Source organism: Lemur catta, chromosome 5 (assembly GCF_020740605.2).
Source record: "Lemur catta isolate mLemCat1 chromosome 5, mLemCat1.pri, whole genome shotgun sequence".
Lineage (NCBI taxonomy): Eukaryota > Metazoa > Chordata > Mammalia > Primates > Lemuridae > Lemur > Lemur catta.
In genome coordinates, this window is record NC_059132.1 from 35,172,159 (window position 1) to 35,200,156 (window position 27,998).

Sequence of the window (27,998 nt, forward strand, 5' to 3'; positions counted from 1 at the left end):
TATCCTCACTGCAGAGTCAGCATGCTTGGCTCAGCCCCTGGGAAGGCAGGAATTGGGGCCAGCTTTGGTTTATATGCAACCCCTTTCAGCTCAGCATGAGGCAGGCAGAAGGTGCCCATGCCCTGAGCTGTTAAATGTTAAAGAGAAGCAATGGGCTGTCCTGGGAGGTGATGACATCCTTATGCCTGGAATGTGAGAGGAGGGTCCCAGCCCCCATCTGATGTGGACACAGCATCCAAGGATCGGACTAGAGGACTTCTAAGTTTCTTGCAGCCAATGTGCTTTGCTGGTGTAGATTTTGGTATCCACTTTCCTCATCTAATGCCCTGGGTATTAGGAAGATAAATTACTTTGTTCAAACTGCTTTGAGGTTTGAGAAACCAGACTTTTCATTTGCTCAGAATCCTCCCTTGGACCTCTAAGAACCGCCCCCCCCCCCCCATATCCACTGTAGATGGGGTTTGTCTTCCTCTGATCAGTTACTCACAACATCTGTAAGAAGAGGCCTCCCTTCATAAAAGATGCCCTGAGGAGTGAGGGCAAAGAGGACAGAGTTTTCTGGAGCTTTTGCTAAGCACTGTTTCATTCAGCCTTTGAGATCTTGTGGGGCTGTGGGCGGGCGTGAAGAGGAGCATGATCCCAAGGCTGTCTGACTCCAAATACCTTGCCCTTTGCAATGTAGAAAAAGATTTTCTGGACCCCCCTGATGCTCTATTTGGGGAGCTGGCCAGGCAGGGAATGGGGATGAAGGATGTGGGATAACAGGGTATGGTGAGGAGTGTGGCAAATCAGAGAAAAAGGCCCTGTCTAGAGAGGCTGAGCCAGTCTCTGGGCATCAGGTGGCTAGATCTTCAGGCTTTTCAAGAGAATTTGGTGATTGTATGTGGCATTTCTTAATTTGAAACGATGGATCAGAAGGCTCACAGATCAAATGGCAGTTCTACTTGTATCTCTTTGAGATATCTCCATATTGCTTTCCACAGAGGTTGCACTAGTTTGCAGTCCCACCAGCAGTGTATGAGTGTTCCTGTCTCTCTGCATCCACGCCAACATTTATTGTTTTGGGACTTTTTGATAAAGTCCATTCTCACTATAGATAAGTCATATCTCATTGTGGTTTTGATTTGCATTTCCCTGACAATTAGAGATGTCGAGCATTTTTTCATACGTTTCTTGGCCATTAGTCTGTCTTCTTTTGAAAAGTTTGTGTTCATGTCCTTTGCCCACTTTTTGATAGGGTTGTTTGATTTTTTTCTTGCTGATTTTCCTGAGTTCTATAAAGATTCTAGTTATCAGCCCTTTATCAGATGTGTAGCAACCCATTCTGTAGGTTGTCTGTCTGCTCTCGTGCTAGTGTCATTGGCGGTGCAGATGGGAGCGGGGAGGAGGGGACGGGTAGGTTCACACCTAATGGATGTGGTGCGCACCATCTAGGGGATGGACATGCTTGAAGCTCTCTGACTCGGGTGGGCCAAAGGCAACATATGTAACCTAAACATTCAGACCCCTGTAATATGCTGAAAAAAAGAAAGGCTCACAGACAGCAAAACCAGACTGCAGAGCTGGGAGCTGGGCCCGCTGTCTCTTCCTCCACCCCAGGACCCCAGGAGTCCCACAGCTAAGGAGAAAAGGCAAGAATAGTTATGTGAAACCCAGCGGTTGAGGAACTGCCCCTCACCCCACGCTCCCTCCCTATAACAGGGAGGGAAGGGGGAGCGTACTCCCCAGGAGGAGGTGAGGAGGAATGGCTCAGGTTTGGAGCAGCCTCCTAAACTGTAAAGTGCTTACACACGTGAAGGGTGGTGGTGTTAAGCATTACACTAAGCCTGCCATGAGCTGTCAAAGGCAGGGAGTCACAGTGAAGCCTTCACCTGAGACGGGCCTGGGTTCAAATCCTGGCCTAGCCTCTCAGGGTCACTTGACCACAAGTAAATGTCTTCATTCCTTTCAGCCTTGGTTTACCCTTCCTGAAAATGGGAGTCATGGCACCTGCTTTGCAGGGGGATGGTGTTGAGTGTGGTTCCTGTGTGGGTTAGAAGCTCCTAGCTCTCCTTTCCTCGGCCCTGGGGAATTAACTGTGATGCATTTCTGCCTCCCCCATCTGCTCCTGTAGGGAACACCTTCAGCACCCTGGCTGGACTGGTCTTTGACTGGACAATTGTGAAGGACACGGAGGCAGACGGGTTCTCAGACTCCCACAATGCACTGCGGTAAGGGGCACCTCCACTGGGCCTGACGCCCCCTGAAGGGAAGTAGGAAGGAGAAGGGGGACATTTATGGGCTCCTCATTGCCTGGGGGCTTCCCTCGTTGTCTGCAAGGAGCCCTGGATGATTCCCAGGTGCCTGCTGATGTTTGACAGTCCCCGTGCCTGATTGGGAGCAGGGTTTGTTCACACAATTGTGCAGGAACCTGGCTGCTATGTGGCCCACTGGGGTGTGTGCTGTGGGAAGTTGTCAAAGAGGCTTTTGACATCCAGTTGCAGAAATGAGACAACACAGGTGACAGCAGTTTCGGGCCCTGGGGAAGCATGAGTGGCCCCAGAGGGCAGCACTACCACTGGGGCCAAGTTAAAGGGGAGACAGGTTTTGGCTGAGAGGACAAGCCAGTGGTGACGGCCGTTCTGAGGTGGAACAGGCTGGCGTCCCCAGCAGAGCAGTGCAGACAGGCCTGTCATGAGGTGGCCAAACATCTTAACCCATGTCATTCTCCCAGCAGCCACATAGGCTATATGTGCCACTGTTCCCTTCATTTTTCAGTCATAGAAACTGCCGCTGGGAGAGGCTGTGCTGCATGTCTGAGATTGGTGAATGGCAGAGCTAGAGTCTGAGCTCGGATCTATGTAGCCACAAGCCCCATCTGGCTGCGCAAATGTCCATTAGACAAAATGAAAAGTTCAGTTCTGGAGTTGCACGAGCCAGGTTTCAAGTGCTCATCAGCTGTGTGGTGAGTGGCTGCTGCCTGTGGGATGGAGCAGAAGCAGAGCCCCTAACTGTGTGTGCTGTGTCCCCGCCGGGCGTCTTCGACTGCACTGGTGCAGAGGGAGGCCTGAGCTTCCATTCTCGACTGTACTGCATTGCCCCATGCTTTGCTAAATAGTTTTTTAAAGAGTATGGTCCCTTCTTGGGAAAGAAGACTTAATTTTTTAATTTTTGCAACAATTTTAAGCTTACAGAAAATTTGCCGTTCAGGGCACAAATTGGATAACCCTCAGTCATCTGAGGGCCGGCTGTTAGCCTGGTGCCCATCATCCCTGATTATTATGTGTGCGCTGGCATTAAGGATGTTTTCCTGCATAGCCATAGCAGAGTCCTCAAAATTAGGAAATGAACACCAATGCATGTAGTCTTTGGACCACATTGCGTTTTGCCAATCGTCCAAATTTTGTCCATTGTAGCAAAAAAAAAAAAAAAAACAAAAAAAACCCAACAAAACAAAAAACCAAAACCCAGCCCAGAGTCACGTGCTGCATATTGTCCTGTTTCTTTTAGTCTCTGTCAGCCTGAGACAGTCTCTTGGTCTTTCTCTGACTTTCAACACCTTGATGCTTGTGAAGAGGACTGTCTGGTTTTGCAGAACGTCCCTTGTTCGGGTTTATCTGATGTTCCCTCACGACCAGGCTCTGAACTTTACACCTTTGGCAGGAACATCACGGAAGTGGGATTCTGCGTTCTAACTGCTTCTGATCACAGTTCCACCTGGCCTGTTAGTGATGCTGGTCACTGCCATCACCTGGGTGAGGTGGTGTCTGCTGGGTTCCCCATGGTGAAGTTGCTTTCTCGCCCCTTTGCAATTCCTAAGCACCTTGTGGGAGAGTTAATAGTCTGGTTTTTCACATGTACCTTCAGGAGCCCAGCTCTGGGCTGTAGGGGGTGTTGGGGCGCTGGTGCTCCCTTCACGAATTCCGGGCTCGGCTTGTGGCCATCACCAGGCAGACATCCTCCTGTCCTAATGCTTTTGCCTGCTGAGTCACCCTGGAGAGTCGAGCTCTACGGGGGCTGGGACTTACCCGGTAACTGTCTCCAGCTTTGGAGTTTCTGGTGTTTTTTAAGGCTGGGAACACTGACTATAGTGTCAGAGAGTCCTGGATTCTAATCCTGGCCTTGTCCTTTCCTGCCTGTGGCCTTAGGCAGGGAACGTAACCTGTCTGAGCCTTAGCTTCCTCTCTATGAAACAGACAACCAGAGGCGATTACTGTGCCCCCCTCTGAGGGACACCGTGTGGGTTGGCAGGTTGATCGGTGCTCAGGGCCTGGTGCATACTAGATGTTCAGGGAATGCCAGTTCCCTGCCCCTTCTGGGCCACCAGGCCCCTTGTGTCCCCCCAAGCTTTCAGGCAGCTTGGTACCTGAGCTGAATGTTAACCAAAATCCAAGATGCTAAGGTGTGATGGAACTGGATTGTCCTGGATTTTCATTCAGTTCGGCATGTGACACCTCGTAAAACTGGGGGAGGAAATAAATCACGGTGTGGCACAGCGTCCAGCAGACCGTGGGGAGAACGGAAGCGTGTCCGGCAGATTGCTCTTGTTGAGGCGGAACGGAGGGCTGGTTTGTAAGTCACAGGCTGAAGTGAGAGGTGTATGGAAAGGACTTCTCAAGCCAGCCCTGCTTACTGGCCACGCTCCAGGGAGGGTCTGCCACGTGCCTGACTTCTCCCTGTCCTGGGGCTCTCCCGCAGCCCCGCGTGGGGAGGAGGAGGTGTAATGTGTCCACATCCATGAAGTTTGAGGGGAGGCCACTGAGGATCCTTTCCCAGAGTCAGGCGCTAGGCGGGGGTGAGACCAGGGCATTGCTGACACTGCTTTGGTTGGGCTGCGTTCTTGGGGCCTGCTGCTTAATTTCCATGGGCCTCACTTTTCCCATTTGGACTAAGCTGGTGTCCTCAAATTTCAGTGTTTATCGTCACGTGTGGATTTTGATATAATGCAGATTCCTGGGCTTCTTGCAGACAAAGGCTGGGCCAGGGGCCAAGAATCTGGATTTTTCACAAGGACGTTGGCAATTCTGATGTAGGAAGTTGCAGGGACATGTCTTAAAAAAGCCCTGACTAGGGGACACCCCTTATTTCAGTGTCAGGCACCTAGTGGGAGGTCCTGATGGCAAATGTCGTGGTAGATTCTGATGAACTTGTGTTCAGGTTTGACCAGTGAACTTAGACAACGAGCTTCTTTTCCAGAATCCTCACTTTCCTGGAGTCTACATACATACCTCCCTCTTACATCTCGGAGATGGAGAAGGCAGCCAAGCAGGGCGATACCATCCTGGTGTCTGGGATGAAGACAGGGAGCTCCAAGCTCAAGGCCCACATCCAGGAGGCCGTCTACAAGGTGGGCTGTGGGGCGAAATCAGGATGACTTCCTGCTCACGCTCCTGGACACGTCGGATAGTGGAAGTGAGATGCTCCACTGTGTCTTTCGGGCAGAGTCTCTATTTTTGTTGGTTTGAACCATGGCTTAGGAAGAGGCACATCATCTCTGGAATCATAAAGCGTTTGCTTATTCTCAGTTTCAAGGGAGGCCCAAGAGCAGGAGTATTTCCAGTTACTAGCTGATTTTCAACAGCTGCCGCCCTGTCCTGGTAGAGGGACACACCCAAGCACTTGGGACCCTGACAAAAACTGGGAGTTCCTGCTGTCTTCTGTGCCGGCTCTCCCTCTGCCCCACTTGAAGCCTGGAGACTGGTTGCCCAGTGGTCCCATCTGTAGGGGGCTAGGGCTCCTCACCACCACCCCCAACACCAGACCACCAACCCTGTCGAGCCTCACTAGTACCTGTTTCCCCATCAACATCCCATTCTCTGAGGGACGGGACAGAGGAAAGGAGAGTGAGGATGGGTTTAGCCGAGGTCCTGGCTCCTCCCAGTTCCTGTGGGTGAATGTCCCTCCCATCCATGCCTCGATTTGAGCTGCAACCCTGAGAACTTTTTGCTTAGTGTCTGGAGCACGGGCAGGAAGGTTGTGCTACTTCGTCTGTCATTTAAGTTTGTAAAGCAGCAGACAAAGAGAAATCCTTTTCTGATTGACTTTCTAGCAGTTTAGCCAGTAGTTCGGGAGTCCTGGAGGGTTATGGAAAATAGGGGCATGCCATGTCACAGGGGCTAATCCCACAGGACTCTGCAGGTAGTGTTGGGAAACAGTGTGCCCCTGTGTGGGTGCCCAGGGCTGGGGTGAAGCTGACCCCACTGCTGAGCCGGAAAGGCAGACTCCTTGTTCTATGCATGGTCAGTAAATGGCCTTCTGTGCCTGCCATGCTGGAAAGCACCTGCCACCGCGCCCAGCCCATGGTAGGTGCTTGGTATGCTTTTTTCTTTTTAATGTGTCAAAGATATTATTAAACTTACTGTTAGGAACCACGTAAAGTGTTGCAGCAGGCTCAGAGGAGAATCCAAAGAGCAGACACATGCGTGAGCCACTGGGGATGCTGAAATGAACTTACACAGAGATGCAAAACTGCTCACATCCATAGGGTGATGATGAGTTGCATCTCCACCAGAAAAAATATAATTGCATTTCAGTTTTCTACAACGGACAGGGCTGTCACATAGGCCAAAGACAGTGAAAGGTGCAGCAGCCCCTGGAGAATCCGATGACCCAGAGTGGGGCCCTAGGCAGGGTGCCTTGCGTCTTTCTCCCATTGCAGAGGCTCTCACAAGCTCTCCTGAGGAGGAGTTCCCGGGGGGGACGCAGAGTGGGCAGGGGAACAGGCCAAGGAGTAGGGGCTGAGGGCTCCTCACAGACACAGGCTTTTCTCTGTGCAGCTTGGCCTGGGCCTTCCCAAACTCCATGGATGTCAGGGCTTTTGTGGGGAGAGAAGGTGAACTCTTGGTGGCTGTAGCATCCACAGAGTTCACTCTGGCTCCTCTCCTTTCTGTTTAATCATTAGTAATTTAAATCAAGATGTGACATGCATAATGTTGAAGAGAGGTGCTCAGTGCTCAGTATGTTTTGGTAATGACCTTGGCCTGTGTGCCTGGTGTTCACACAGGGTTCCCCTGGGGTTTCTGGGGCCTGAAGCTGGGGGTTGGGAGTAACATCTTCTTTCATTACTCTTACTGCTCTATTCTCATGTATTTTTAAAAAACTTTTTTTGTCTTGCTGATACTGACCACCGCCCCCCCATTCCCAACTCACATTTTCTACCCTCTTCTTTGTGCCAAGAATGTGCACCCTGCAGAGGTCCGGCTGCTGATTTTGGAGAACATCCTTCTGAATCCAGCGTACGACGTCTACCTGATGGTGGGGACTGCCATTTGCTACAAGGTGCAGAAGATCAGGCAAGGGAAGATCACAGGTGACTCAGTGACTCAGTAATCATGGCAGATGCTTCCCCCACCCCTTTTTTATTGTGGTAAAGTGCATGTAACATTTACCATCTTAACCATTTTTAAGTATATAATTCAGTGGCATTAAGTACATTCACACTGTTGTGCAGCCATCACCACCATCCGTCTCCAGAATTTTTTCATCTTCCCAACCTGAAACTCGGTCCGCATTCAACACTAACTCCTAATTTCCCCTCCGCAGCCCTTGGCATGCACCATTCCACTTTCTGTCTGTGAATCTGACTCCTCTAGATACCGCATATAAGTGTAATCATATGGCATTTGTCCTTTTGTGTCTGGCTTCTTTCACTTAGCACAGTGTTTTCAAGGTTTATCCACATTGTAGCAGGTATCAGAATATCCTTCGGCATTAAGGCTGAATCACATTCCGTTGTATGAATAGACCACGTTTGGTTGACCCATTCATCTATCAGCGGACACTTGGGTTGCTTCCCCCTTTTTGCTATTATGAGTAATACTGCCGGGAACTCAGGTGTGCAAATATCTGAGTCCCTGCTTCCAGTCATTTTGGGTATAGCAGTTCTTCAGTGTTAGGAGGTCAAGCGCTGTGGGCTTTGCGTTGGACTGGGTTTTGCCCCTGGTCTGAGCATACTTGGGTGGTCTACCGCCTGTCTCCAGGACTCACTTTCTCATTGGAGCCCTGGCCTTTCTGCCTGGGCTGCAAGGGCAGAATACATGAATGGGAGTGGAGTCGTGCTGAGTGCTTGCACCGTGTTTTAGACAGTGAGTGTTCTTAATGGAGTACCAGTCCTGCTAAGAGTCTTTATCATTTTGTTCAAAGTCACCTGTGTTTAACAGCCAGAACACAGGGCCTAAAGGGTCTCGGGCATAAGAGTGTCATGCTCAGGGCCAGTCCATGTGATAAGAGGTATTTGAGGCCGGGCATGGTGGCACACACCTGGAGTCCCAGCTACTGAAGAAGCTGAGGTGGGAGGATTGCTGGAGCCCAGGAGTTGGAGGCTGTGGTGTACCATGATCACACCACTGCACTCCAGCCAGGGTGACAGAGCTAGACCCTATCTCTAAAAAAAAAAAAAAGTTTCTAAGGAGTCTGTCAAAAAAGCTCCTTAGTTTCAGTGTTAGGGTTTTGCAAAGAGGGTTACATCTGTGCTATGTCAGACCCCTTGAGTGTCAATATTTTCATTTCCCACAATGGCTTTACTCATTTGGAGAACTTTAAACAAGGGAGGAAGCTAGTGTTTCAGTAAGCAGCATAAAGTAATATTGCTTTATTGAGCAATTGTGCTATTTTATTATGACATTTATCTTTCATGTACTGCTGCCCTATTCTGAACACTGGGTGCGTAATCTACAAGAATCACAGCCCAGCTTGGCTGGGCTTCCCCTACTTAGAGATGAGGAAGTGAGCTGTGCGTTCCCTAAGGGGGTCTCACTTCTAGTCTGCATCCGACTCCCCTGCAGGGCTTGTGAAAGCACAGGCTCCAGCCCCAGCGTTAGTCAGTAGGTCTGGGCCGGGCCCATCATTTGCAGTTCCAGGCAATGATAGTGGTCTAGGGACCACACTTTGAGAACCTTCTGCTCTAGTGCAAATTATTAGGGACTCTTTAGATCACACAAAAAACACCTCAGGACAGGAGGTAGGCAAGTTGCCTGCCTTTTAGAATTCCCACCTGAATTCCTGGGAATTCTGAGACATACTTTAGCTGAAATTCCTCTGAGAGACTTGGGCAGGGCACCCTATGTGCCAGGCCCTGAGCTGGGACCTAGAGAGGAGGGGCAAGCAGGGATGCTGTCTGCGGCTCCCTGTGTCCTCTTTCCTCGCTCCTGCTAGAGGGCTAGAACGTGGCCCCACCTGTGGGGACAGTGAGTGGGTGACTGGTTAGGAACTCGTGAGGATTTGGAAGAGTGGCTGTGGAAGTGGGTGAGCTCTCGAGACTCAGAATCCCTGCTCTTTTCCTCACTGGCTGCTACTCCTGATCCCCTGAGCCCCCAGCTCTGACAGGTGGCCATCGGGAGAAGCTGTCTCCAGGGCTGATGAGGGATGAGACGGGGAACGTGCTTATGAGACACCTAGTGTGGTCCTGAGGGATCTCCGTCCCTGGGCAGCGGTGGCCATTTCTATCAGAAGTGCTGGTGGTGTCTGCCCACAGGCTGAGGAACACGCGCGGGCGAGACGGGCTCTGAAAACCGTTATTTCCCGGGGAAAGTGTTCTCCATCCTGGTTCAGGTTGGGCAAGTTTGTTTCTGCAAAGTAGACGCAGTGTGACACAGAGCAGGAAGACACTGAGGGTGGTAGGGACAGTAAGAGAGTCTGTTGTTTGCAATTGCAGACCTAGCTACTGAGGCCCCGGGGGAGACCACTGACCAGAGAGAGGCTTTTTGGAAACCCCTAGAGGCTGGACAGAAGCATTCATAACACCCCCTGCCACTTGTCCCCGTGGGTGCAGAAACAAAGAGTTCACTTCCATGGTGATCAGAAATGGCCTAGTGTTAGTATTCTTCAAGCAAGTGGCAATATAACTCAGAGGCTGTGGTTAACTTAAAAAAATATATATATGTATATATATATACACACACACACATATATATACGCATATATGTGTGTGTGTATATATGTGTGTGTGTGTGTGTATATATATATATATATATATATATATATATATATATGGGTTACGGCAGTCACAAAAGGAACCAGATTGCCTCTAAAAATTCATGGAGTGTCAACTTTGTTCACAGGCATGGAGAACAATTTTAAAATTTAAAGCACTAAAAAAATGAAGCGGAAAAAAAAAAAAGTCAAGCAGCTGTGCTGACAACAGGGCGCAGAGTTTCAGAGGGGCATATTGGCTTCTAACGTTCTCTACCTTTGTTCTCTCTCTGTGTTTCTGTTTGTTGGGTGGTTGGTGGCTAGAACTCTCCATGCCTTCCGACCAGTACGAGCTGCAGCTTCAGAACAGCATCCCAGGCCCAGAAGGAGACCCGGCCCGGCCCGTGGCTGTCCTGGCCCAGGACACGTCGATGGTCACTGCAGTGCAGCTCGGTCAGAGCAACCTCGTCCTTGGCCACAGGAGTATCCTCTTCTTGGGCCTGCGTGTGTGCGTGTGTGTGTGTGTGTGTGTGTGTGTGTGTGTAGGCACATTGGGTCTGCCATTTTGAAGTCAAGTTGTTTTTCTCCCTGAAAGCCAGGCAAGGTTAAAAATAGCCTTGTTTCCCCTCCATGGTCTGAAAATCAGAACCGAAATAGCATTGCCGGCTGGAATTGGCGCGTCTGTGGGTGACTCACCCAGGGGCTCCCGGAGATGGGAGGTAATGGCAGGAGCTGAGTGTCATTCCTCACCTCTGCAGACTTTTCCGGTAACCTGCAGCCTCCTCAGAGGGGGCCTGGCAGAGGCTGTTTCCATGGTAGCATATGGGTGGTTGATGTCCCAAACTTGTTGCTGTGTCCTGTGTGGTCTCGGATGGCTCTTGCAGAAATTGCCCTTTGCTGGCATAGAAAATGGAGGGCAGCCTTTGATTCTGAAAATGCCTCTGCTCCACTTGGCCAAAGCCAGGGAGTGTCATCCTTTCTTCTATCCCTGTGAGGCCGTCTGAGCCACGATGAAGCCTGCCAGCTGGCTTATCTGCTGTCTTTCTCCTTAATTAAGAATTCAGGTATTCGCATGCAGGGTGCTTCTAGGTTACCCAACAGCACCATCTACGTGGTTGAACCTGGATACCTGGGTGAGTGTGGGCCTTCTGGGCCTTCCTGCATGCTGCTCATTTGTGACTACATGAGTTTAAAGAAGAAAGAAAAGCAATAACTTTGCAGAAAATGTTTCACTCTGGTCAGCTCTGCTGCCTGCAAGGCCTGGGGCCGGCACACTCAGCCCCCCCTTGCCTGGGCCCCTCCCCAGCCTTCCCCTGGTCAGTGCAGATACAAACAGAATGGAGCTAGTCCCGAGCAAGGCAGGTGGAAGGCTCGGCAGGGAGAGGAACAGGACAGGGCAGAGAACCCCAGGAGGGTTCGTCTCCTCCTGATGTTGACATTAATACCAGGGCTTTGCCCAGACCTGATCGTTGCTAGGTCAGGTCAGGGGCCCAGTGGTCAGCTCAGTTACAGAGGGGCCCTAAGGTGACGTGACTGTTGGCAGTTGCCTTGGCAGGAAGGTGGGGGAGGCATTTGGCTGAGGGAGGAGGGGAGGAATCTGAGAGATGATATTTAGGGCAGGCATTTTCTCAGAGGGAGCTGCTTTTGGGGGAAGGTGTCCTTGCAGAGGGAACAGCTTGGCAGTGGTGTGGAGGTGAGAAAGCACAGGGCTTCACGGGGGCCAGCAAGAAAGTGCAGTGGGAAGAGGGCAGAGGCCTGGGAGGGCAGGGCTGGCTCATGGTAAGGGCGCTCTGTGCCAGGCTTCATTCTGAACGTAGACGCGCTGTAGATTCAGATTGTAGACCTACTGTGGTTCAGAGCATAGATCGACTGTGGATTCAGAGGAGACTTACAGAGGATAACGTTGAGTTTGAGCCCTCGAGCAGCCAGAGCAGGATATGTTCAAGGTCAGTGCCAGGGAAGTCGGCTCGGTACTCAGGCAGCCAGTCTTTCTCCAGGGAGGAAGCCAGGTGAATAGTTGTGGGGACCCTGTGCTGATGGTGCTTGGCCCCATCCTCTTCCTCACCCATGCTGTGTCTGAGTCCTGAGTCCTCAGACTCCCCCCCTTTATGTGTTTTAGGGTTCACAGTCCACCCTGGTGACAGATGGGTGCTTGAGACAGGCCGCCTATATGAAATCACCATCGAAGTCTTTGACAAGTCTAGCAACAAGGTCTACCTGTCAGACGTGAGTGCTCGCTCAGTCCTGGTGGGGCCATAATGTGGGGTTGTCTTCTGAGGCAGCTGCTCCAAGAAGCAGTCCCCAGAGCAGTAGGGCCCCTGTGCAGGCAGACTGAGGAGGGGCCGTCTGCTTCCTAGTGGTGCTCCTAGGTCTGTGGGAGACACTGTCGTGGGGTCTCTGGGGCATTTCCAGAGCCCGTGGGTCTGCACGCTGGGTCCCCAGCAGACTCCTTGCAGACTTGTGGGGAGAGGGCACCATGGCGGCAGGGTTCAAGCAGTGGGGATGGGTGGTGGCTTCTGGCTGCTGCCTTCCTGTCCCCTTCCCATGGGGCTGGGATCCATCTCCAGGATGGATTCTCACAGGCTGAGAATCCATCCTCCTCTCACTCTGTAGAGGATTGAGGAGCACTTCCTGACTTTCTCTCTGCTGGCCCCGGGAATACCTATAACCCTCCCAGAAGTCACTGTGTGACCGAGGCCAACCTAAGTTAGCTTTCTGGTTCTGGAAATGGGTGTCACACAAACGGGGAGAGTAGGAGGAGTCTCGGCCACTTTTCTGTCCCGTATGAGAAATTCCCTGGATTGTCAGAAGGTCCAGGACCATGCTGGTGGCGTTGGAGGTTTTAGGAGGAGGCAGCAAGGTTCTCTTTTGGGTTCTTTGCAGAAATCACTGATTTCATCATGTCACGAAACAGAGGCTGGGATGATCGCCATGTATTTTTTTGAAGTTGGCTGCAAGGGACTTGATGTCATTTCTTTCATATTTGATAGTTTCTTGTTGAAGAAGAGGGCCTAGGGCAGCTGACGGCAGGCTTGAAGCTGCCTTGAGCACCACACGGGGAACTGAAGCAGGAGTGCAGGTCCCAGGGCCACGTTGGGAGGGAGGGTGGCCTGGGAGGGGTCCCAGGCCAGAGTGGGCAGAGCTCCAGTCCAGGGCTTTGTCTAGCCTGCCGCCTGCTTTTGGAGGCCTCTGAGCCCCAGAGGGCCCCTTGGCCTGCCCTGGCTCCTGTTTTTGGGTCCTATAGCTTCTTGCCCATGTTGTGATTTTCTGGAGTCACCCAGAAGCCCCTTTCTCCCATCTTGCTTCACCTTCCAGAACATCCGAATTGAAGCGGTGCTTCCTCCTGAGTTCTTTGAGGTACTTTCATCTTCCCAGAATGGGTCGTACCATCACGTCAGGACAGTGAAGAGGGGCCAGACGGCCATTGATGCTGCCCTCACGTCTGTGGTGGACCAGGCAAGTTGGCCCAGCCCTTCCTCTGGCCCTTTGACCTATAAAGCCCGCCTCCCTGGGCATAAATGTCAACCCAGGTGGGTCGTGAGCCCTGGGGAGTTGGGAGCTCCGAGCTCAGCCTGGCTGTGCCCCTCTCCTGGGTTTCTGGAGAGGCCCTGCCCTCTCTGGCTCAGGGGACACAGACCCCGGCTGCACAGGGGCCACCTTGGAGCCAAGGGGTAGGAGTGTTCCTGTTTCCATGATGGGCACAGCGCCCCTTGCCCCTGTAAAAGTAGCCTGTGTCCTCCAGGGCTGGGGATGGAAACCCTTGTTTGAGGAGATAGGGTCAGGCCCATGCGCCCAGCTGAGCCTCACCCAGGAACAACCAGCATTTCTTTGTCTCATATTCCCACGAAGTATGTTTTTTTCCTTTGTGTTAAAAGGCCAATCAGTTTTAGGTAGGAGCAGAATTTTATTGATTGGAAAATTGGAATAGGTGTTCTCGTTTTTCTACCCTGCATAAAACATCCCTGTCCTCTGTAAGAGGCAGGAGACTGTAGCAGAAAGAAATGGTCTGAGCACCAGTGATTCTTGTTAAAGTTGGCCACCTCAGCTCTTGGGGTTTGGATGAGTTCCTATAGCTCTCCCAGCCTCAGTTTTCCCATCTGGAAAGTGGTGACAACCATGCCCAACCTGCCAGGGGTGCCCTGAGGAATTTGGTCAAGCAGCACTTACAGGAGTGACTGTCCCAGAGCTCTGGAAAGCCATCCCCATAGAGATCAAGAAGGCTGCAGGGGCCGGGCATGGTGGCTCATGCCTGTAAATCCTAGCACTCTGGGAGGCCGAGGCGGGTGGATTGCCCGAGGTCAGGAGTTCGAGACCAGCCTGAGCAAGAGCGAGACCCTGTCTCTACTAAAAATAGAAAGAAATTATCTGGCCAACTAAAAATATATATAGAAAAAATTAGCCGGACATGGTGGCACATGCCTGTAGTCCCAGCTACTTGGGAGGCTGAGGCAGGAGGATCGCTTAAGCCCAGGAGTTTGAGGTTGCCGTGAGCTAGGCTGACGCCACGGCACTCACTCTAGCCTGGGCAACAGAGTGAGACTCTGTCTCAAAAAAAAAAAAAAACAAGGAGAAGAAGAAGGCTGCAGGGTGTCTGGCATTTTCCTTTCCACTCTCCCCAAAGCGCAAATCCACCTTTGTGGCCTACTCCCCAAGGAGGGGTGAGGGGCCAGGTTACTGAGAAAAACTGCTAACGACCTGGTTATCATGGTGATCTGTGGCCCCCTTACCCTTTGTAGGACGGAGGGGTCCACACACTACGGGTGCCTGTGCGGAACCAGCAGGAGGTGGAAATTCACATTCCCATCACCCTCTATCCCAGCATCTTGACGTTTCCGTGGCAACCAAAGACAGGTGCCTATCAGTACACAATAAAGGTATGCAAGACCCCATCTCAGGGTGCATTCTTGTGAGTATTTCCTCGGTATGGTGGCTTTTTGTCCATTTTCTTGTATATTACACTCTATTAGTCGGAGAGAATTTTAAATCAGAGTCTATGATTTCTGTATTTCCTGAGGTTTCCATCATAGCAATGTATTTTGGTAATGAGGGAAAAAACGAACAACTAAAAAATAGAGAAAGGAAAATATGATAAAGAAATCCTGGAATATAGGTTTGAATTCCACTTAACATTCCTTGTTTTAAAAGTTGTATTTTGAAAGCAGTATGTAGAAAAAATTCAAGGGAAAAATGTCTCCAGCCCCGTCACATACCAAGTACCATTGCTCTGACCTTTATGTTCCCACGTGGCATTGGCCAGCCGGGACTCACCCCAGATGACGCTGGAGTCCTGTGGTCAGTGCAGGGCCGGCCAGTCCTGCTGTCCCCCTGGAGTACTGACAGGTATCCTGTCTGTGCACTGGCATCTGCTCCCCTGTCCTCTCAGGTGTGTCACCTCCCTGGCCTCTTGGTTTGTGGGGTGGTTGTCCCTGATCCGTGAAGAAGAGAGGCTGTTGGCATCCCAGCAGGAGCGGGCAGGGGTATGTGCTTGGGGGAGTTTGTGTCTGGTCACTGAAGCAGCGTCCTGCGGGTGGCTCCAGGGCTAGGCATTCTTCCTACTCTAGCTTGAGCTCTGGGAGGTGCCACTGGGTTCTGAGGCCACTGTCATGGGTGTGTATGTTTGTGTATATCAGTCACAAGGTCCCCAGAATATGAGGCCCAGAAATGAGACAGGGCGGAGAGAATGAGGACAAAGGGAGCCTCCACCAGACAGTGGCTGCATTGACCACCATGCAGTGGGCATTCACCTTGTCTGTGTATGTGTGTATGAGCATGTGTGCGTACGTATTTGAGCAGTGAGAATGTGTGTGTTTGTGTGTTTAGGTATGAGCATATGTGTCTGTGATTGTGAATGTATGTGTGAGAAAAGTGGGTGATTGTACAGTTGTGTGAGTTGGTGGGGGCATGGGTGTGACTGGCTGGGTGAGTGGATCGGCTAGCGAATGCGGGCCTGAGTGGAAGCGTGTGTCAGTGGGTGAGTGTGTGTGTGGAACTGGTGAGAGTGGGTGAATGTGTGTGAGTGTGACGGTAAATGTGTGTATGTGTGAATGGGTGAACATGTGAGTGTGAGCATTTATAGGTGACTGTGTGTGACTAGGTGAAAGTACATGAGTGTTGGTAAACCTGTGTATGTGCAAATGGGTAAGTGTGTGAGCATGTATGCATGGGTGTGAGGGGTATACATGTGTGAGTGAGCATTTGTGTGAGCAGGTATGGGTGTGAATGTGGGGGTAAATGTGTTGAGTGTATGTATGAGGGTGAGTGGGTGTGAGCACTGAGTGTGAGTGTGCATGTGAGGGTAAATGTGTTGAGTGTGAGCGTGTATGAGCATGAGTGGGTGTGAGCACTGAGTATGAGTGTGAGGGATACATGTGTTGAGTGTGAGTGTATGAGCGTGAGTGGGTGTGAGCACTGAGTGTGAGTGTGCATGTGAGGGTAAATGTGTTCAGTGTGAGCATGTGTGTGCAGCACGCACTTGTCTCTGACCCCACGCAGGGGCTGGCAGGTGGCTGACCCTATGATGCCATGGTGTTTGATTCTCCCTAGGCCCAGGGTGGCAGTGGGAACTTCAGCTGGTCTTCGTCAAGCTACACAGTTGCAACAGTCACCGTCAAGGGCGTGATGACCACAGGGAGTGACACTGGACTCAGCGTGATCCAGGCACACGACGTCCAGAACCCACTCCACTTTGGCGAGATGAAGGTGAGAACTCAGGGCCAACACAGCCCCAGGAGGCCCAGGCTTCCTCAGAAACACTCTTTGTCCCCCAGTCCTGTCCTTGGTGTGAGTGGCGGGCGAGGGGGGTGACCATAGGCGCTCACGGCCACATCAGGGAGGTGGACAGGACATTCCATACCTGGCAGTGATGGGACCAGAAGGGCCAGCATCCACAGAGCTGGGTTTCAGTGCGGGGGAGACTAGAGAACACAGAAGACATGAGATCATCAAAGAACCGTTCTGGAAAGTTCCCTAGGTCTGAAAGGTAGGACTCTTGAATTGGAAGGGCCACTGAGGGTTGGGTTGTAAATTCACAGTGAAAGGGAGCCGCAGGGTTTTGAGAGAGCAGACTACGCTCCCCCCCTCACTCCGTTCAGGTGCAAAGTAGGTGTTCCCTGCACCTAGCTTTTGACCCCCAGCCATGTGGGACCATCGCAGTTGGCAACAGCAGCAGGCGGGGCTGGGGGTGAGACCTCAGCTGAGACTCTGCCAGCCACACTGTGGCCCCTCACCCCAAGCCACACCTGACCTCAACCCTTTATTCCTTCCATGAGGACAGGAAGTAAAGTCCCATAGTGTCCAGTCACAGCCTGCTCTTGCAGTACTGGGGACGTGGGTGGACAGGCTAATCCAGTCTTTTGAGGTGCACACAGACCTGCACATCTGTCTGGAGTCAGGTCTCATTCCTACACAGAAGTGTTCACTGCAGGCCTTTTAGATGAAGCATAATGGTCTGGTATTGGAATAAACTGGGATCCCATGTGCCCTCTCCCCTCCTTCCTCCTCTCAGTAAACGCGCCTCCTTTCCCCCAGCTGCTCAGCAGGAAGCCTGAGGACAGTTCCTGGAGGGCAGCGTGTGTCCTGGGTAGGACCTGGCGTCTGGGGCCAGGCTGCTGGGTTCACACTCAGGCTCACCACGCTGCAGCTCAGGCCGGCTCCTCCCTCCTGGGGCCAGGCTCTTGCTCAGGTGAAGGAGGCTGGCAAGGAGGTGCCGTGGGCTGAGTCAGCAGTTAGAACAGGGCCTGGCGTGCAGTAAGTTTGGTTGTAAGGAAGTGTGAGCTGCTGTTGCCTCTCTCTCACCCTCTCCAGCCCCTTGATCAACCAAATGTCCAGAATGCAGCTCCAATCTGACCCATCCCTACCCCACCACCCTGGCTCACACCACCATCCTCTCTACACCGGCCACTTGGCTGCTGATGGTACACAGAGGCCAGAGTTATGGGAACCTCTGAAGTCTCCCAGCTCAGCCACAGTGAGGACTGATGTCCTAACATGGCCACAGGCACTGTGTGACCTGGCCCACTGCCTCTCGGACCTCAGCTCTTCCCACTGCCCATGCTCACTGCACTTCAGCCACGCTGGCCTTTATGTTCCTCTAGTGTGCTGGGCTGGCATGTGACTCCGGACCTTTGCGTGGACTGTGCCTTCACCTGGAGTGTTTCTTCCCCAGACCTTGGTCTGGCTGCCTTGGACGTGGTCTGAGCTCAGGTCTCCTTCTCAGAGAGGCCTTCCCTGCCTGCTCTCGCCCCAGATCACCCCAGTACCCAGTACAGGCTTCTAATGGACGTGTCCTCAGTGCCTAGCACAGAGCAGCTCTTGTAAATCTGAGCAATGAGCCCTGCCTCTCCTGTGGAGGCAGCTGAGCCCATGCCATGCCCTTGTCCTCCAGGTGTGTGTGATTGAGCCCAGCAGTATGGAGTTCACCCCGTGCCAGGTGGAGGCACATGTGGGCCAGGCCCTGGAGCTGCCCCTGAGGATCAACGGAGTCATGCCCGGCGGAGCTGGTGAGGTGGTCACCCTGAGTGACTGCTCCCACTTTGACTTGGCGGTGGAGGTGGAGAACCAGGGTGTGTTCCAGCCACTCCCAGGTAAACCAGCACTGCTGAGCAGGTGCCAGACAGTGGGATAGGGGCCATATTCTCAGCATGGACTGCCCAGATTCCCAAGAGGGCTTGAGGCAGCAGAGGGGCCTCCACATGAGCAGTGGCATTTGTCCTCTTGTCCATCGTCAGCCCCGACCTGCTCTGGATCTTGTGTACTCTGTGACCATTGGCAAATCACTGGCCTCTCAGTGCCTCAGTTTCCCTGTCTCTAAGCTGAGTGTCATCTAAGTAGAATTGCATGCCAAAGTGCCTATTTCAGTGCCCAGAATGCAGTCAGTGCTCGTAATTGTCCATAGGGGTTTTGGGTAGTTACAGAGTTGTCACACCTGTGACATGCAAGGCCCACCCCTCCTGAACACATCCATCTTTTCTCTTGAGCATCCCCTGTGGGGTTTCGGTGTTGACATCAGTGGTGACTGGGGCATCAACAGTTAGTTTATCAAGTGTCAATCCTGCCAGGCACGGGGTAAGCACTTTGCATGCCTGACCTCATTTAGACCTTACAACCACTATAGGAGAAGCAGCTGTTGTTGGGTCATGTGTCAGAGGAAGAAACTGAGGCTGTGAAGCTCTCCAAGGTCACACACAGCCTGGGGCAGGGATGGGGTGCAGATCTGGGTGTGTGTGACACGGACCATGGAGCATTAGTCACCTCTGAGGTGGGCCTCCCAGAAGAGTCCGCCCAGGCAGGGCAGGGATTCTTCTTTGCTTTGCAGAGGAAGGAAACCACAGTCCTGGTGAGCTATTGGATAGGAGTGAGATTTGGGCAGGACACTGGGAGTAATAGGGACAGCATTTGGTGGGCAGGGGTCCTGTGCCAGGTCCCGGAGGCAGGCAAGTCCATGATGGACCTGGAATGGCTGGACTTGTTGAATCGTGGAGGGCTTTGGAGGGCTTGGACCTAGTGTCCAGGCAGTGGGGAGTCACCGAAGGTTTTTGAGCAGGGGCGTGATGTGATCCTCGTGGGGTTTAGGAAGCTGGATTGTAGAGGTGTTTGTAGGATTGCCTGTGGTGCCGAGTGGCTTTACACGCTGCTGTAGCTATTATCACATACAGAGCTGTTGCAATTTGAAGCTGCACAGAAGGAGGCCAACGTCTCTGAAAGGTCCCTGAGTAAACCACATCCAGGAGAAACCAAGCTTATGAGATCTGCAGTGTTGTCTGTGAGGTAACCATTTAGGATGGAGGAAAAAGCGTTGTATGGGGAGGCCGGCTGGCAGCAGGAGATGAGCGGCCCCCACGTCATCCCCCACATCTGTGCTGGAGGGAAGTCTTCAGGGTACAGCCCAGGCATGGATGAGGTCAGGTCCCAGGGAACAAAGTACAGGGCTGGGATCCCACAGGCCTGGTCTGAGCCACGTCCTCCACGTCTTGGCTGTGTAATGTTGGGTGTGCTGCCCAACCTCTCTGAGCCTTGGGTTCCCCATTTACAAAATGGGGACAACAGCTGCTTGCTTACTGTGACGGTCACAAATGAATATCCCCAGGACAGCGCAGGGGTGTTTTTCGAGGAGTTTGAGCTCTGAAGACCACAGTTGTGACAGAAACCCCACAGTGCCACGTTTCTCCTGGGAAGCACCTTGTACCTCCCTGGCATGGAGTATACGTGGCAATGTAGGGGGTGTGTGGGGCCCTGGTCATGTGAAAAATATGCATCTTGGAAACTTGGACTCTAGTTAGGGCAGAGAAGAGGCTCAGTGAAGGGAGATTCATGGGACCGGAGACCAGGCCAGGTCAGCAGATTGACTTCTCGCCATGAGGGCTGCCCTGGGCATGCTCGGCTCAGAGGACAGGTTTGGTGCCCATGTTAGGAAAACTCTTCCTTTTCTCTCCCTCCCTCCGTCCCCCTCCCTCTCCCTACCTCTCCCAAGCTCACAGCACACATGACAGGACTGCCGTCATGGCTCTGAGAAAGGGGCTGTGCCAGGCTCCCTTGGTGGCCCTGGCCCAGACCTGCCCCCTCCCCTGCAGCACCTTCGGGGCTCCACCCTCTTCCTACTGGACTTGGACTCAGGCGTCCATTTCTGCCTTGTCCTTATGGGTGGTGCCTTCTTGACAGCCCCTGGGTTGTGGGCGCTACAGTGGCACTCCACGGAGCCCCCAGCCCCCTTGGCACTTGGCCGGGCCCCCACCCAGGAGGATGAGGACACTTCTGCTCTTGCTCCATCCTGGCTTTTTCTCTGCTCACCAGCTTCGTTGACTGGTTTTCAGCTCCCTGTTTTCTGAGCACCTACTAAGTGCCATGCTCTGGGGGTTCCCTAGCAAATGGGAGTGACAAACAGATGTGGTCTGTCCCCTTGTGGCGCTTCTGGGCTAGCAAGACAGTGTAACAGGCCGTGCAGCGCCCATGATAAAGCACGCTATGGGTGAGCAGGTGCTGTGAGCGCCAGACCACTCTTAGGCACTACCTGACAGTATGGTCCGCAGGAGGACTATACAGAAGACAGGTGGCTACGCCAGTTTGGGGGTGTCTGGGAGGCTGCTTAGGGGAAGCGTCAGCTCAGCTGAGATCCACCCACTAGGGCGCAGGAGGGAGCCCTGTGGTGAAGGCAGTGCTCTGTGTCTCCTGCGGGGTGTGGGACTCACGGGGGCGTATGCGTTTGTCACAACTTGGGGAGTGATCCTCTTAAGATGTGTGCATGTCCTGAGTGTAAATCTGAGCTTAGGAAAAAAAGAACCCTAAGTAAATATTGAACCATAGATAATTGTCCGTATGCTCAAGCATTTAGGATGAAGTGTGCTGGTGTCTGCAACTTACTTTGAAATGAGTAAGAAATAAATCAATTGATGGATGAGTAGAGGGATGAGAAGACAAGGCGGCAGTAAGAAAAACAGCAAAGTGTCATTTGTAGCATCTAAGTGACAGGTCAGTGAGTAGTCACAGCATAATTGTGGCAACTTCACTGTACATTAGAACATGGTCCTAAAAAAGTGCTATGGAAAGAAAAAATAATGCCACTACACACTGACCAGCATGGCTTTTCTTAAAAAGATGGGCAATAGCAAGTGTTGGCAGGGTCGTAGAGTAGCTGCTAGGAGCAGTGTAAATTGATGTAACCAGTTTGGGAAAGATTTGGCAATAACGACTAGAGCTGAATGTTTGCAGGCCCTGCGGACTAGCAGTTCCACTCCTAGGGCCACACACAACAGAAATGAGCAAGTGTGTCCCCCAAAAGGAAGGCACACAGACCTCCCTAGCAGCTCTGTGGAATCACAGCCCCAAATGGGAAGGGAGCCAAGTGCTCAAGCCCAGGAGTGTGGGGACTCCCTGCCCGCCTGCGGGACCAGTAAAAACCCTAAGTGGTGTCTGTCTAGGGCACTGAGGTTGGGGTACTGTGTTGCTCAGCCACACATAGACATATTGTGTGTCTATGCACACAACAGGAAATGATGACTAAAAAGTGAAATGTGAGCAGCAATTGTGGGATGGGGCCTGGGGGTGTTCCCTTGTCTCTCCTGGGGAGCAGGTAGCACAGTGGTGAAGGACACGGACTCTGAAACCAGACCGTCTGGTGCTAAGTCCCGGCTCTGCTGTCCAGCAGCTCTGTTCCCTCAGGCAGATGACTGAAGCTCTCTGTGCCTTGGCTGCCACATCTCTAAAGTGGGAATAGCAACGGTGCCTCTCTGCTAGGATTATGAGAATGGACATACGTAGACAGCACTTGGTAAGGATTCACTCTCAGTACTGTCTCCCTTCAAGCTTTGCGTGGTAAACCTGCATTACTTTTATAAGGAGAAACTTTATATGTGAGTATATTTTAAGGGCCACCAGGAAAGATCTGGGAAGAAGCAGTAACTGCTTAGACCTTTGCCTAGGTGGGAGGAGGGAGTACTGTGACAACTCATGTTTATTGAGAAAATACTCTGTACCAGGCACTGTCAGATGTACTGCTACCACCATGTTGCAGATGAGGGGAAGGAGGCACAGAGAGGTGAGGGGAATGACCTGAGGACACACAAGCCAGTGACTGACTGGCAGAGCCGGGGCTCCCAGGGCAACAGGAGGGCTGAGCGGGTTCTGGAGGGGATGGGGCGCCCCATCTAAGAGCCTGCTTGACCCACACTGTATTTGCAGACGAGATAGTTACTATTCAGGAGCGAGTGAAAGCATCTCTATTTGGGTGTCCTTGGGAATACCTGAGGATCTGAGAGGAAACTGCAGTCAGGCTGGAGGTTTGACACCTCCGACAGGCTTGGCGAAGCCAACATTCCACATGGTCCCTTCTGACATTGGTCCTGGAGCCTGCTCAGGTGGTGATCCTCCAAGTCCCCTCCCTAAATTGCCCCAGAGAAGGATTTTCTGCAGGGACTTTGCATACAGTAGTTCTCCGGAAGCCAAATCATCCGATAACTTAAGAAAGCTGATTGTGTCCTTTTATTGTCCATGAACCTGAGCTTGGACTAATGAGGGACATGAGAGGTGTCCCCTGGTGCAGCCATCCAAGGCCTGAAACACTCAAAAGAGAGAAGGTCTCGTAGTGTCCAGTCCTCAGTGCTGAGCTGGGGGATGGTTAAGTTTGTAGACCCTGCGCAAAATGTACCTGTAGGGGGTTGTCCCAGCAACAAGGGAGCAACCAACCCCCAGTCCCCAGTCACGCTGCCACCTCTGCCTTGGGTGCCCCTGTCACTCTGGCTTCCTACTGCCCGGAATGCCTCCTGGCCATTTCCTGTGGTCACGCCCAGGCCATGGAGCCTGCCAGACCCACCTCCTGCAGAAGCTGCCCGTGATCCCTCAGCAGCAGGTGGGCGTGGGCAGCCTTGTGCACGTCCCTCGTTTGTGCCTGTGAACAGGTGGCTGTCCTGTAGCTAGTTAGGTCCCTGTCTCATCTCCCCAGCTGGGCAGCGAGGCCTTCACAGTGTGGACATCTGGTCTGCTCCGTCTCTGGGAGCCCAGCGGAGCCTGGCCGGGTGGCCGGCGTGCAGGCTTCCCAGAGAGGAAACCCCACATGCAAAGGCACACAGGTGTGACGGCGTCTGTGGCATACTGGATGATTCCGTGTGTGGTGCCAAGGGAAGGCTGGGGCTGGTGACAAGTCAGCAGGGGGACAGGTCACGGAGAGACCTGAATTCTGACTGAGGGATGGGGACTTGCCCTGAAGGGGTGGGAGCCAGGCATGGATTTTAAGGACAGCAGCCCTGGGCTGTTAAGCATAAAGAAAATCCACACTGGGGAGCAAAGGGGACCCACGAGACTCCACTCTGTCCCCAGCCCCTTCTTGCTTCCCCTGGTCCTGCTCTCTCAGGGTGCAGGAGGGTCTCATCCGACTGGTCAGGCTCCAGGACCATGCTGCCACCATTACCAGTGGCAGGGTCACTGCGTGGTAAAACTGTGCACACCGTGTGGCTGAGCCATGCACCAGGGCCAGGGCCTTCCTGGACATTCCTCAGGCTCCTTAGGACCCACGAGGCACCTCCGTGATGGGTGCCTGAAACTACAGGTCCAAGCCTACCGGAAACAGCGGGGCCCTGGGAAGCTGGAACTTGTCTTATCAAAGCCACCCTTCCCGCCACCCCCTCCATGCCTCCAGGCTGTGGTCTCTCAGAATAGATCCCCACTCTGTCCCCCAGGACATCTGGCTCGCCCGGAAGCACCCCTTCAACCTCTGGCTGGCCGAAGGCCCACACCTCACTCAGGCCTCTTAGGGGTACCCTCCATGCCACTGTTAGGAAAAGGAGGAAACATCACAGCAGAAAGGCCAAATGCTGCACTATGCAGTCAGGAACCTCAGCAGGACAAGTGGCCCCCTGGGGTGCTTTGGGGACCACCCCTAGGCCACTCCTCTGACACCCAGCACAGTCTGGTTCAAAGGACCTTGTTATCCTACTCATCATCATTAACACAGGCAGATGGGACCAAAGGTCCCCGTTGGTCCTTCTGAAAGTGTTAACCAGGTAACGTTAGCGTGGGGAGACCACGCAGTGTGTGCGTGTCTGCCCTGCACTCGGCTCAGAGCCTTGTTTGTTGCTATTGGGGGTTACCTCGGGATGCCCCTCAAGTCCCTTTTCCCTTGAGTGTTTCTGATTAAGTCCAAGTATTGCATTGCTCTGTGCTGCCTAAACTAAGGCATGCACAGCCCCAGCTGTGCAGGGAGGACGCAAAACAAAAACAGTATCTCGGACCCAGCTTTCTGGAGCTTTATTTGTACCATAAGATTTGGAAGACACAGGAGTTTACTAAGAACCTTCTCCCCTCCCTGAAAAGCAAGGAAGAAAAGGCAGAGAAGAGCAGGGAGGGAGAAGTGCCCAGGAGGTATAGCCCAGGCGCAGAGGCTGCCCCGGTGGGGTGGAGGGGCCTCTTGTCTCCAGGGCTCCAGGCCGTGCTGCAGCTCACTCAACTGTGGCTGGGATGCCTCTGCAGGCCGCGGCAGTGTGGGCTGCCTTCTTCATTTGAATCGTGAGCACAGACCCCCACAGCACTGTGCACACCTCTGTGCCCTGCTGGCCAAGGTGCCTGGGCTGGGTGTGCTGGGCACACGGCAGTGTGGGCGCCCTGCCCAGCTCTCACCCGCAGCTGTGAGTCCACGCCTGGCCGACCTCCCACTCCATGTTGTCAGGATCTAAGGAGCTCAGGGCCTTCTTGTTCTTCATTCTAAATGCAGGGAGACATTTGCAGGGGACTCTCAGGTATTTTGAAATATGTACTTCATTCTCATTGACTCTTGTCACTGTGCCTGTCTGAAACTGTGCCCTGTGACCAACTGCCCGTGCCCTCTTTCTGCAACCCCCTGGCCTCTCATCACCACCAAACTACTCTACTTCTATGAGGCCAGCTTTGCAGATTGAATAGGGAAGTCACATTGTGCTGCATTTGCTTTTCTGAGATGGATACATTAATTAGCTTTATGTTGCCATTCTACATGGTGCACATATACCTAAACTTCCAATTGTACCACATACATGTATACAACTATGACTTGTCAATTAAAAATATTAGCAAAACTATAGTAAATAAAATGCAAGAAGCATGGCTTGACTGCCCCATGCACTTGGTGTGCCTCAGCTGTCCACCGCATTCATTGGAGCCACCTTATTTGTCCATTTTTGGCAGGTCTTTTGGGCTGCCAGAAAGCAACACCTTCTTAAAAATACAGTTCACAAACCTCCCAGTGGCCTCTGCTGGCCCTGGCTCATTTTACAGGAAAAGGTTGAGGTCTCCCCATCTGGCTGCCCAGCCTGGAGGGATTTGGCTTCCCAGGACGTTCCCTGGGAACAGGTGTCTCCCCCTGGGTCTCCTCCATGGTGCTGTGGGTGGAGGGGGAGGCCACAGGGCCACGCTGGGGGCCTGTGCTGGGATCGGTGGGCCTCACCTGAAGGCTGGGTAGGGGACTGGCAGGCACTATGGCTTTCCTGGTCTTCTTCCGTCCTGACTCCTGGTCCTCCTCAGGCTGCAGAAGGTCTTGTGTGATGAAGCTGACACTTGTCCTCTTTGGTTGGACAGGGAAGGTGGACTGAACTTTGGGGGATGGGGAAAGACTGTTGGGACCCCCACAAGTCGGGGGCTTCACATGGATAACTTTGATGGAGTTGCTCTCCTCAATGAGGTTTAGGTTGAAGCCCACGGCCACCGTGAGCTGGGCTGTTCAGGGTTCCTGATTTGAGAGCAGTTCTATATATGGCCTCCGTATCTCCTGGCTGGAATTGATCTAGTTATCCCTCATGGTCTTCAGGAGGGTGGGCCTTTCCCTGGGGTCAAGGATAAGGAACGTTTGCGAGATATTTTCAGTTCTTTGGAGAAAAAAAGAGGTATCTTATATCTCCTGCTTATGATCTTGCTCCTAAGGTCCCCCAAACTCTGTCCATGAAATGGCAGGGCCCTGGCCATCACGGTGTAGGGGACGACGCCGAGGCTCCACACATCCCCCGGTGGTCCCTTGTGTTCATGGTGCAGGAACACTTCTGCGGCAGAATGAGGAAGAATCCCACAGAAAGTGTCCAGCTCTTGGCCCTCACACAATGTGGTGGCGAAGCTGAAGTTGGCTGTTTTTATATGATAGTTGGCATTAAGAAGGATGTTGTAGGGCTTCAGGTCCCGGTGAATGATGTGTTTGTGGTGGCAATACTACATGGCAGGTGGTATTTGTCGAAATGTGGCGTGGGCTTCCTCCCGCTCCATGTGGCTGTGTGGTACGTGGTGGGAGAGCTCTCCACCACTGGCGTGTCCCGCGGTCAGACGGAGTGTCTGCGGTGTCGATGTTATTTGCATGGTTAAGGGTCTTCATGATTTCAACTTCTCTGTAGACACTTTCAAGGCTGGAGGAGCTCTGCTGACCTTTTGAGACTCTTTTGATGGCCACCCGGGTCCCAGATAGAAGATGCTTTCCCAGTTTGAAGCTGTCGTGGCCATTGGTTTTGAGGAACTTGTAATGGTTAAGAATCTCCACGTCGGCAGAGTTGAGGCCAGGCCCTGCTGCACAGTCACCTCCTCACTGCGCAAACTACAAATTCCACCTGCACACACTGTGCTAACTATACTCGCTAGGCTGACAATACTAACTATGCTGACAGTACTAATAAATAATGCTAAGTAGCCTAACAATGACAACCACACCATGCTAATGCTACTGTCAAACAATACTATACTCATAGTGCTAACTAAATAACAAATTTGAAAATGAGAACAAAAGAAAAAAATGAAAAAAAAAGGTACAAAGAAAATAAAAACAAAATGGGGAGTAGAAAAATTAATAAAGAAGAATGAGGGAATAAAAATATAAAGATGAGAAAAACAAAAAAGAAAAGAAAAAGGAAATAGTGAAAAATGAACTAAAGGAGAAAACGAAAAAGATGAAGAAAAATTAGGGGAAAAAACAACATTGTAGAGAAGAAAGAAAAAAACAAAATACAAAAAAAAAACCAAAACCCAGGATAAAACAATTTTGCTAGGGTCAAACTCCACAGGTCACCAAAAAGTAGCTTCCTGGGTTATAAGGGACCAGAAATGTGGGTGCAGCCAGGGCTTATGTAGGTTTTTAAAATTCCATAACAATGGCTCTTTATTTTATTTATTTCTTTTTCTTTTCTTTTCTTTTCTTTTCTTTTTTCTTTCTTTTCTTTTTAGATCTCGCTCTGTTGCCCAGGCTGGAGTGCAGTGGTGTCGCCATAGCTCACTGCAACCTCCAACTCCTGGCTAAAGCAATCTTCCTGCTTCAGCCTCCCAAGTAGCTGGGACTGCAGGTACACACCACCATTTTGGTAGAGATGGGGTCTTAATGTTCCTAGGCTGGTCTTGAATTCCTGGCCTCAAGCAATTTTTCCTGCCTTGCTTTCCAAAAGTGCTAGGATTATAGGCATCAGCCAACACGCGCAGCCAACAAAGACTCTTTATGAGGCTAGAAATGGACCAGTCATAGCTGGAGATAACCTCAGTGGTTTTCTCAATTTTTTGTGTCAAGAACTTTTTCCTCTTTAAAGAAAAACAAGTCAAGTGTTTTTTGTTTACATGGTTATAGAGATTAATTATTTAGTTTGTTAGAATTTTGAACCTGTACAATGCTTCAGTGGCTTTTTCATTTA

The 27,998-nt window shown here is 52.0% G+C and overlaps 1 protein-coding gene across 3 annotated transcripts in view; it reads left to right on the top strand.

Annotated features, from left to right (window-relative positions):
- Positions 1-27,998, top strand: part of LOC123638121 (nuclear pore membrane glycoprotein 210) — a 110,743-nt gene that overhangs the window by 25,904 nt on the left and 56,841 nt on the right. For all 3 annotated transcript variants that reach the window (XM_045551490.1, XM_045551491.1, XM_045551492.1), the window contains exons 4-13: positions 2,114-2,210; positions 5,176-5,326; positions 7,156-7,288; positions 10,213-10,371; positions 10,953-11,021; positions 12,008-12,114; positions 13,204-13,344; positions 14,625-14,762; positions 16,432-16,587; positions 18,272-18,470. In XM_045551490.1, coding sequence (XP_045407446.1) covers positions 2,114-2,210; positions 5,176-5,326; positions 7,156-7,288; positions 10,213-10,371; positions 10,953-11,021; positions 12,008-12,114; positions 13,204-13,344; positions 14,625-14,762; positions 16,432-16,587; positions 18,272-18,470 — 1,350 coding nt within the window. The remainder of the gene's footprint in view (positions 1-2,113; positions 2,211-5,175; positions 5,327-7,155; positions 7,289-10,212; positions 10,372-10,952; positions 11,022-12,007; positions 12,115-13,203; positions 13,345-14,624; positions 14,763-16,431; positions 16,588-18,271; positions 18,471-27,998) is intronic.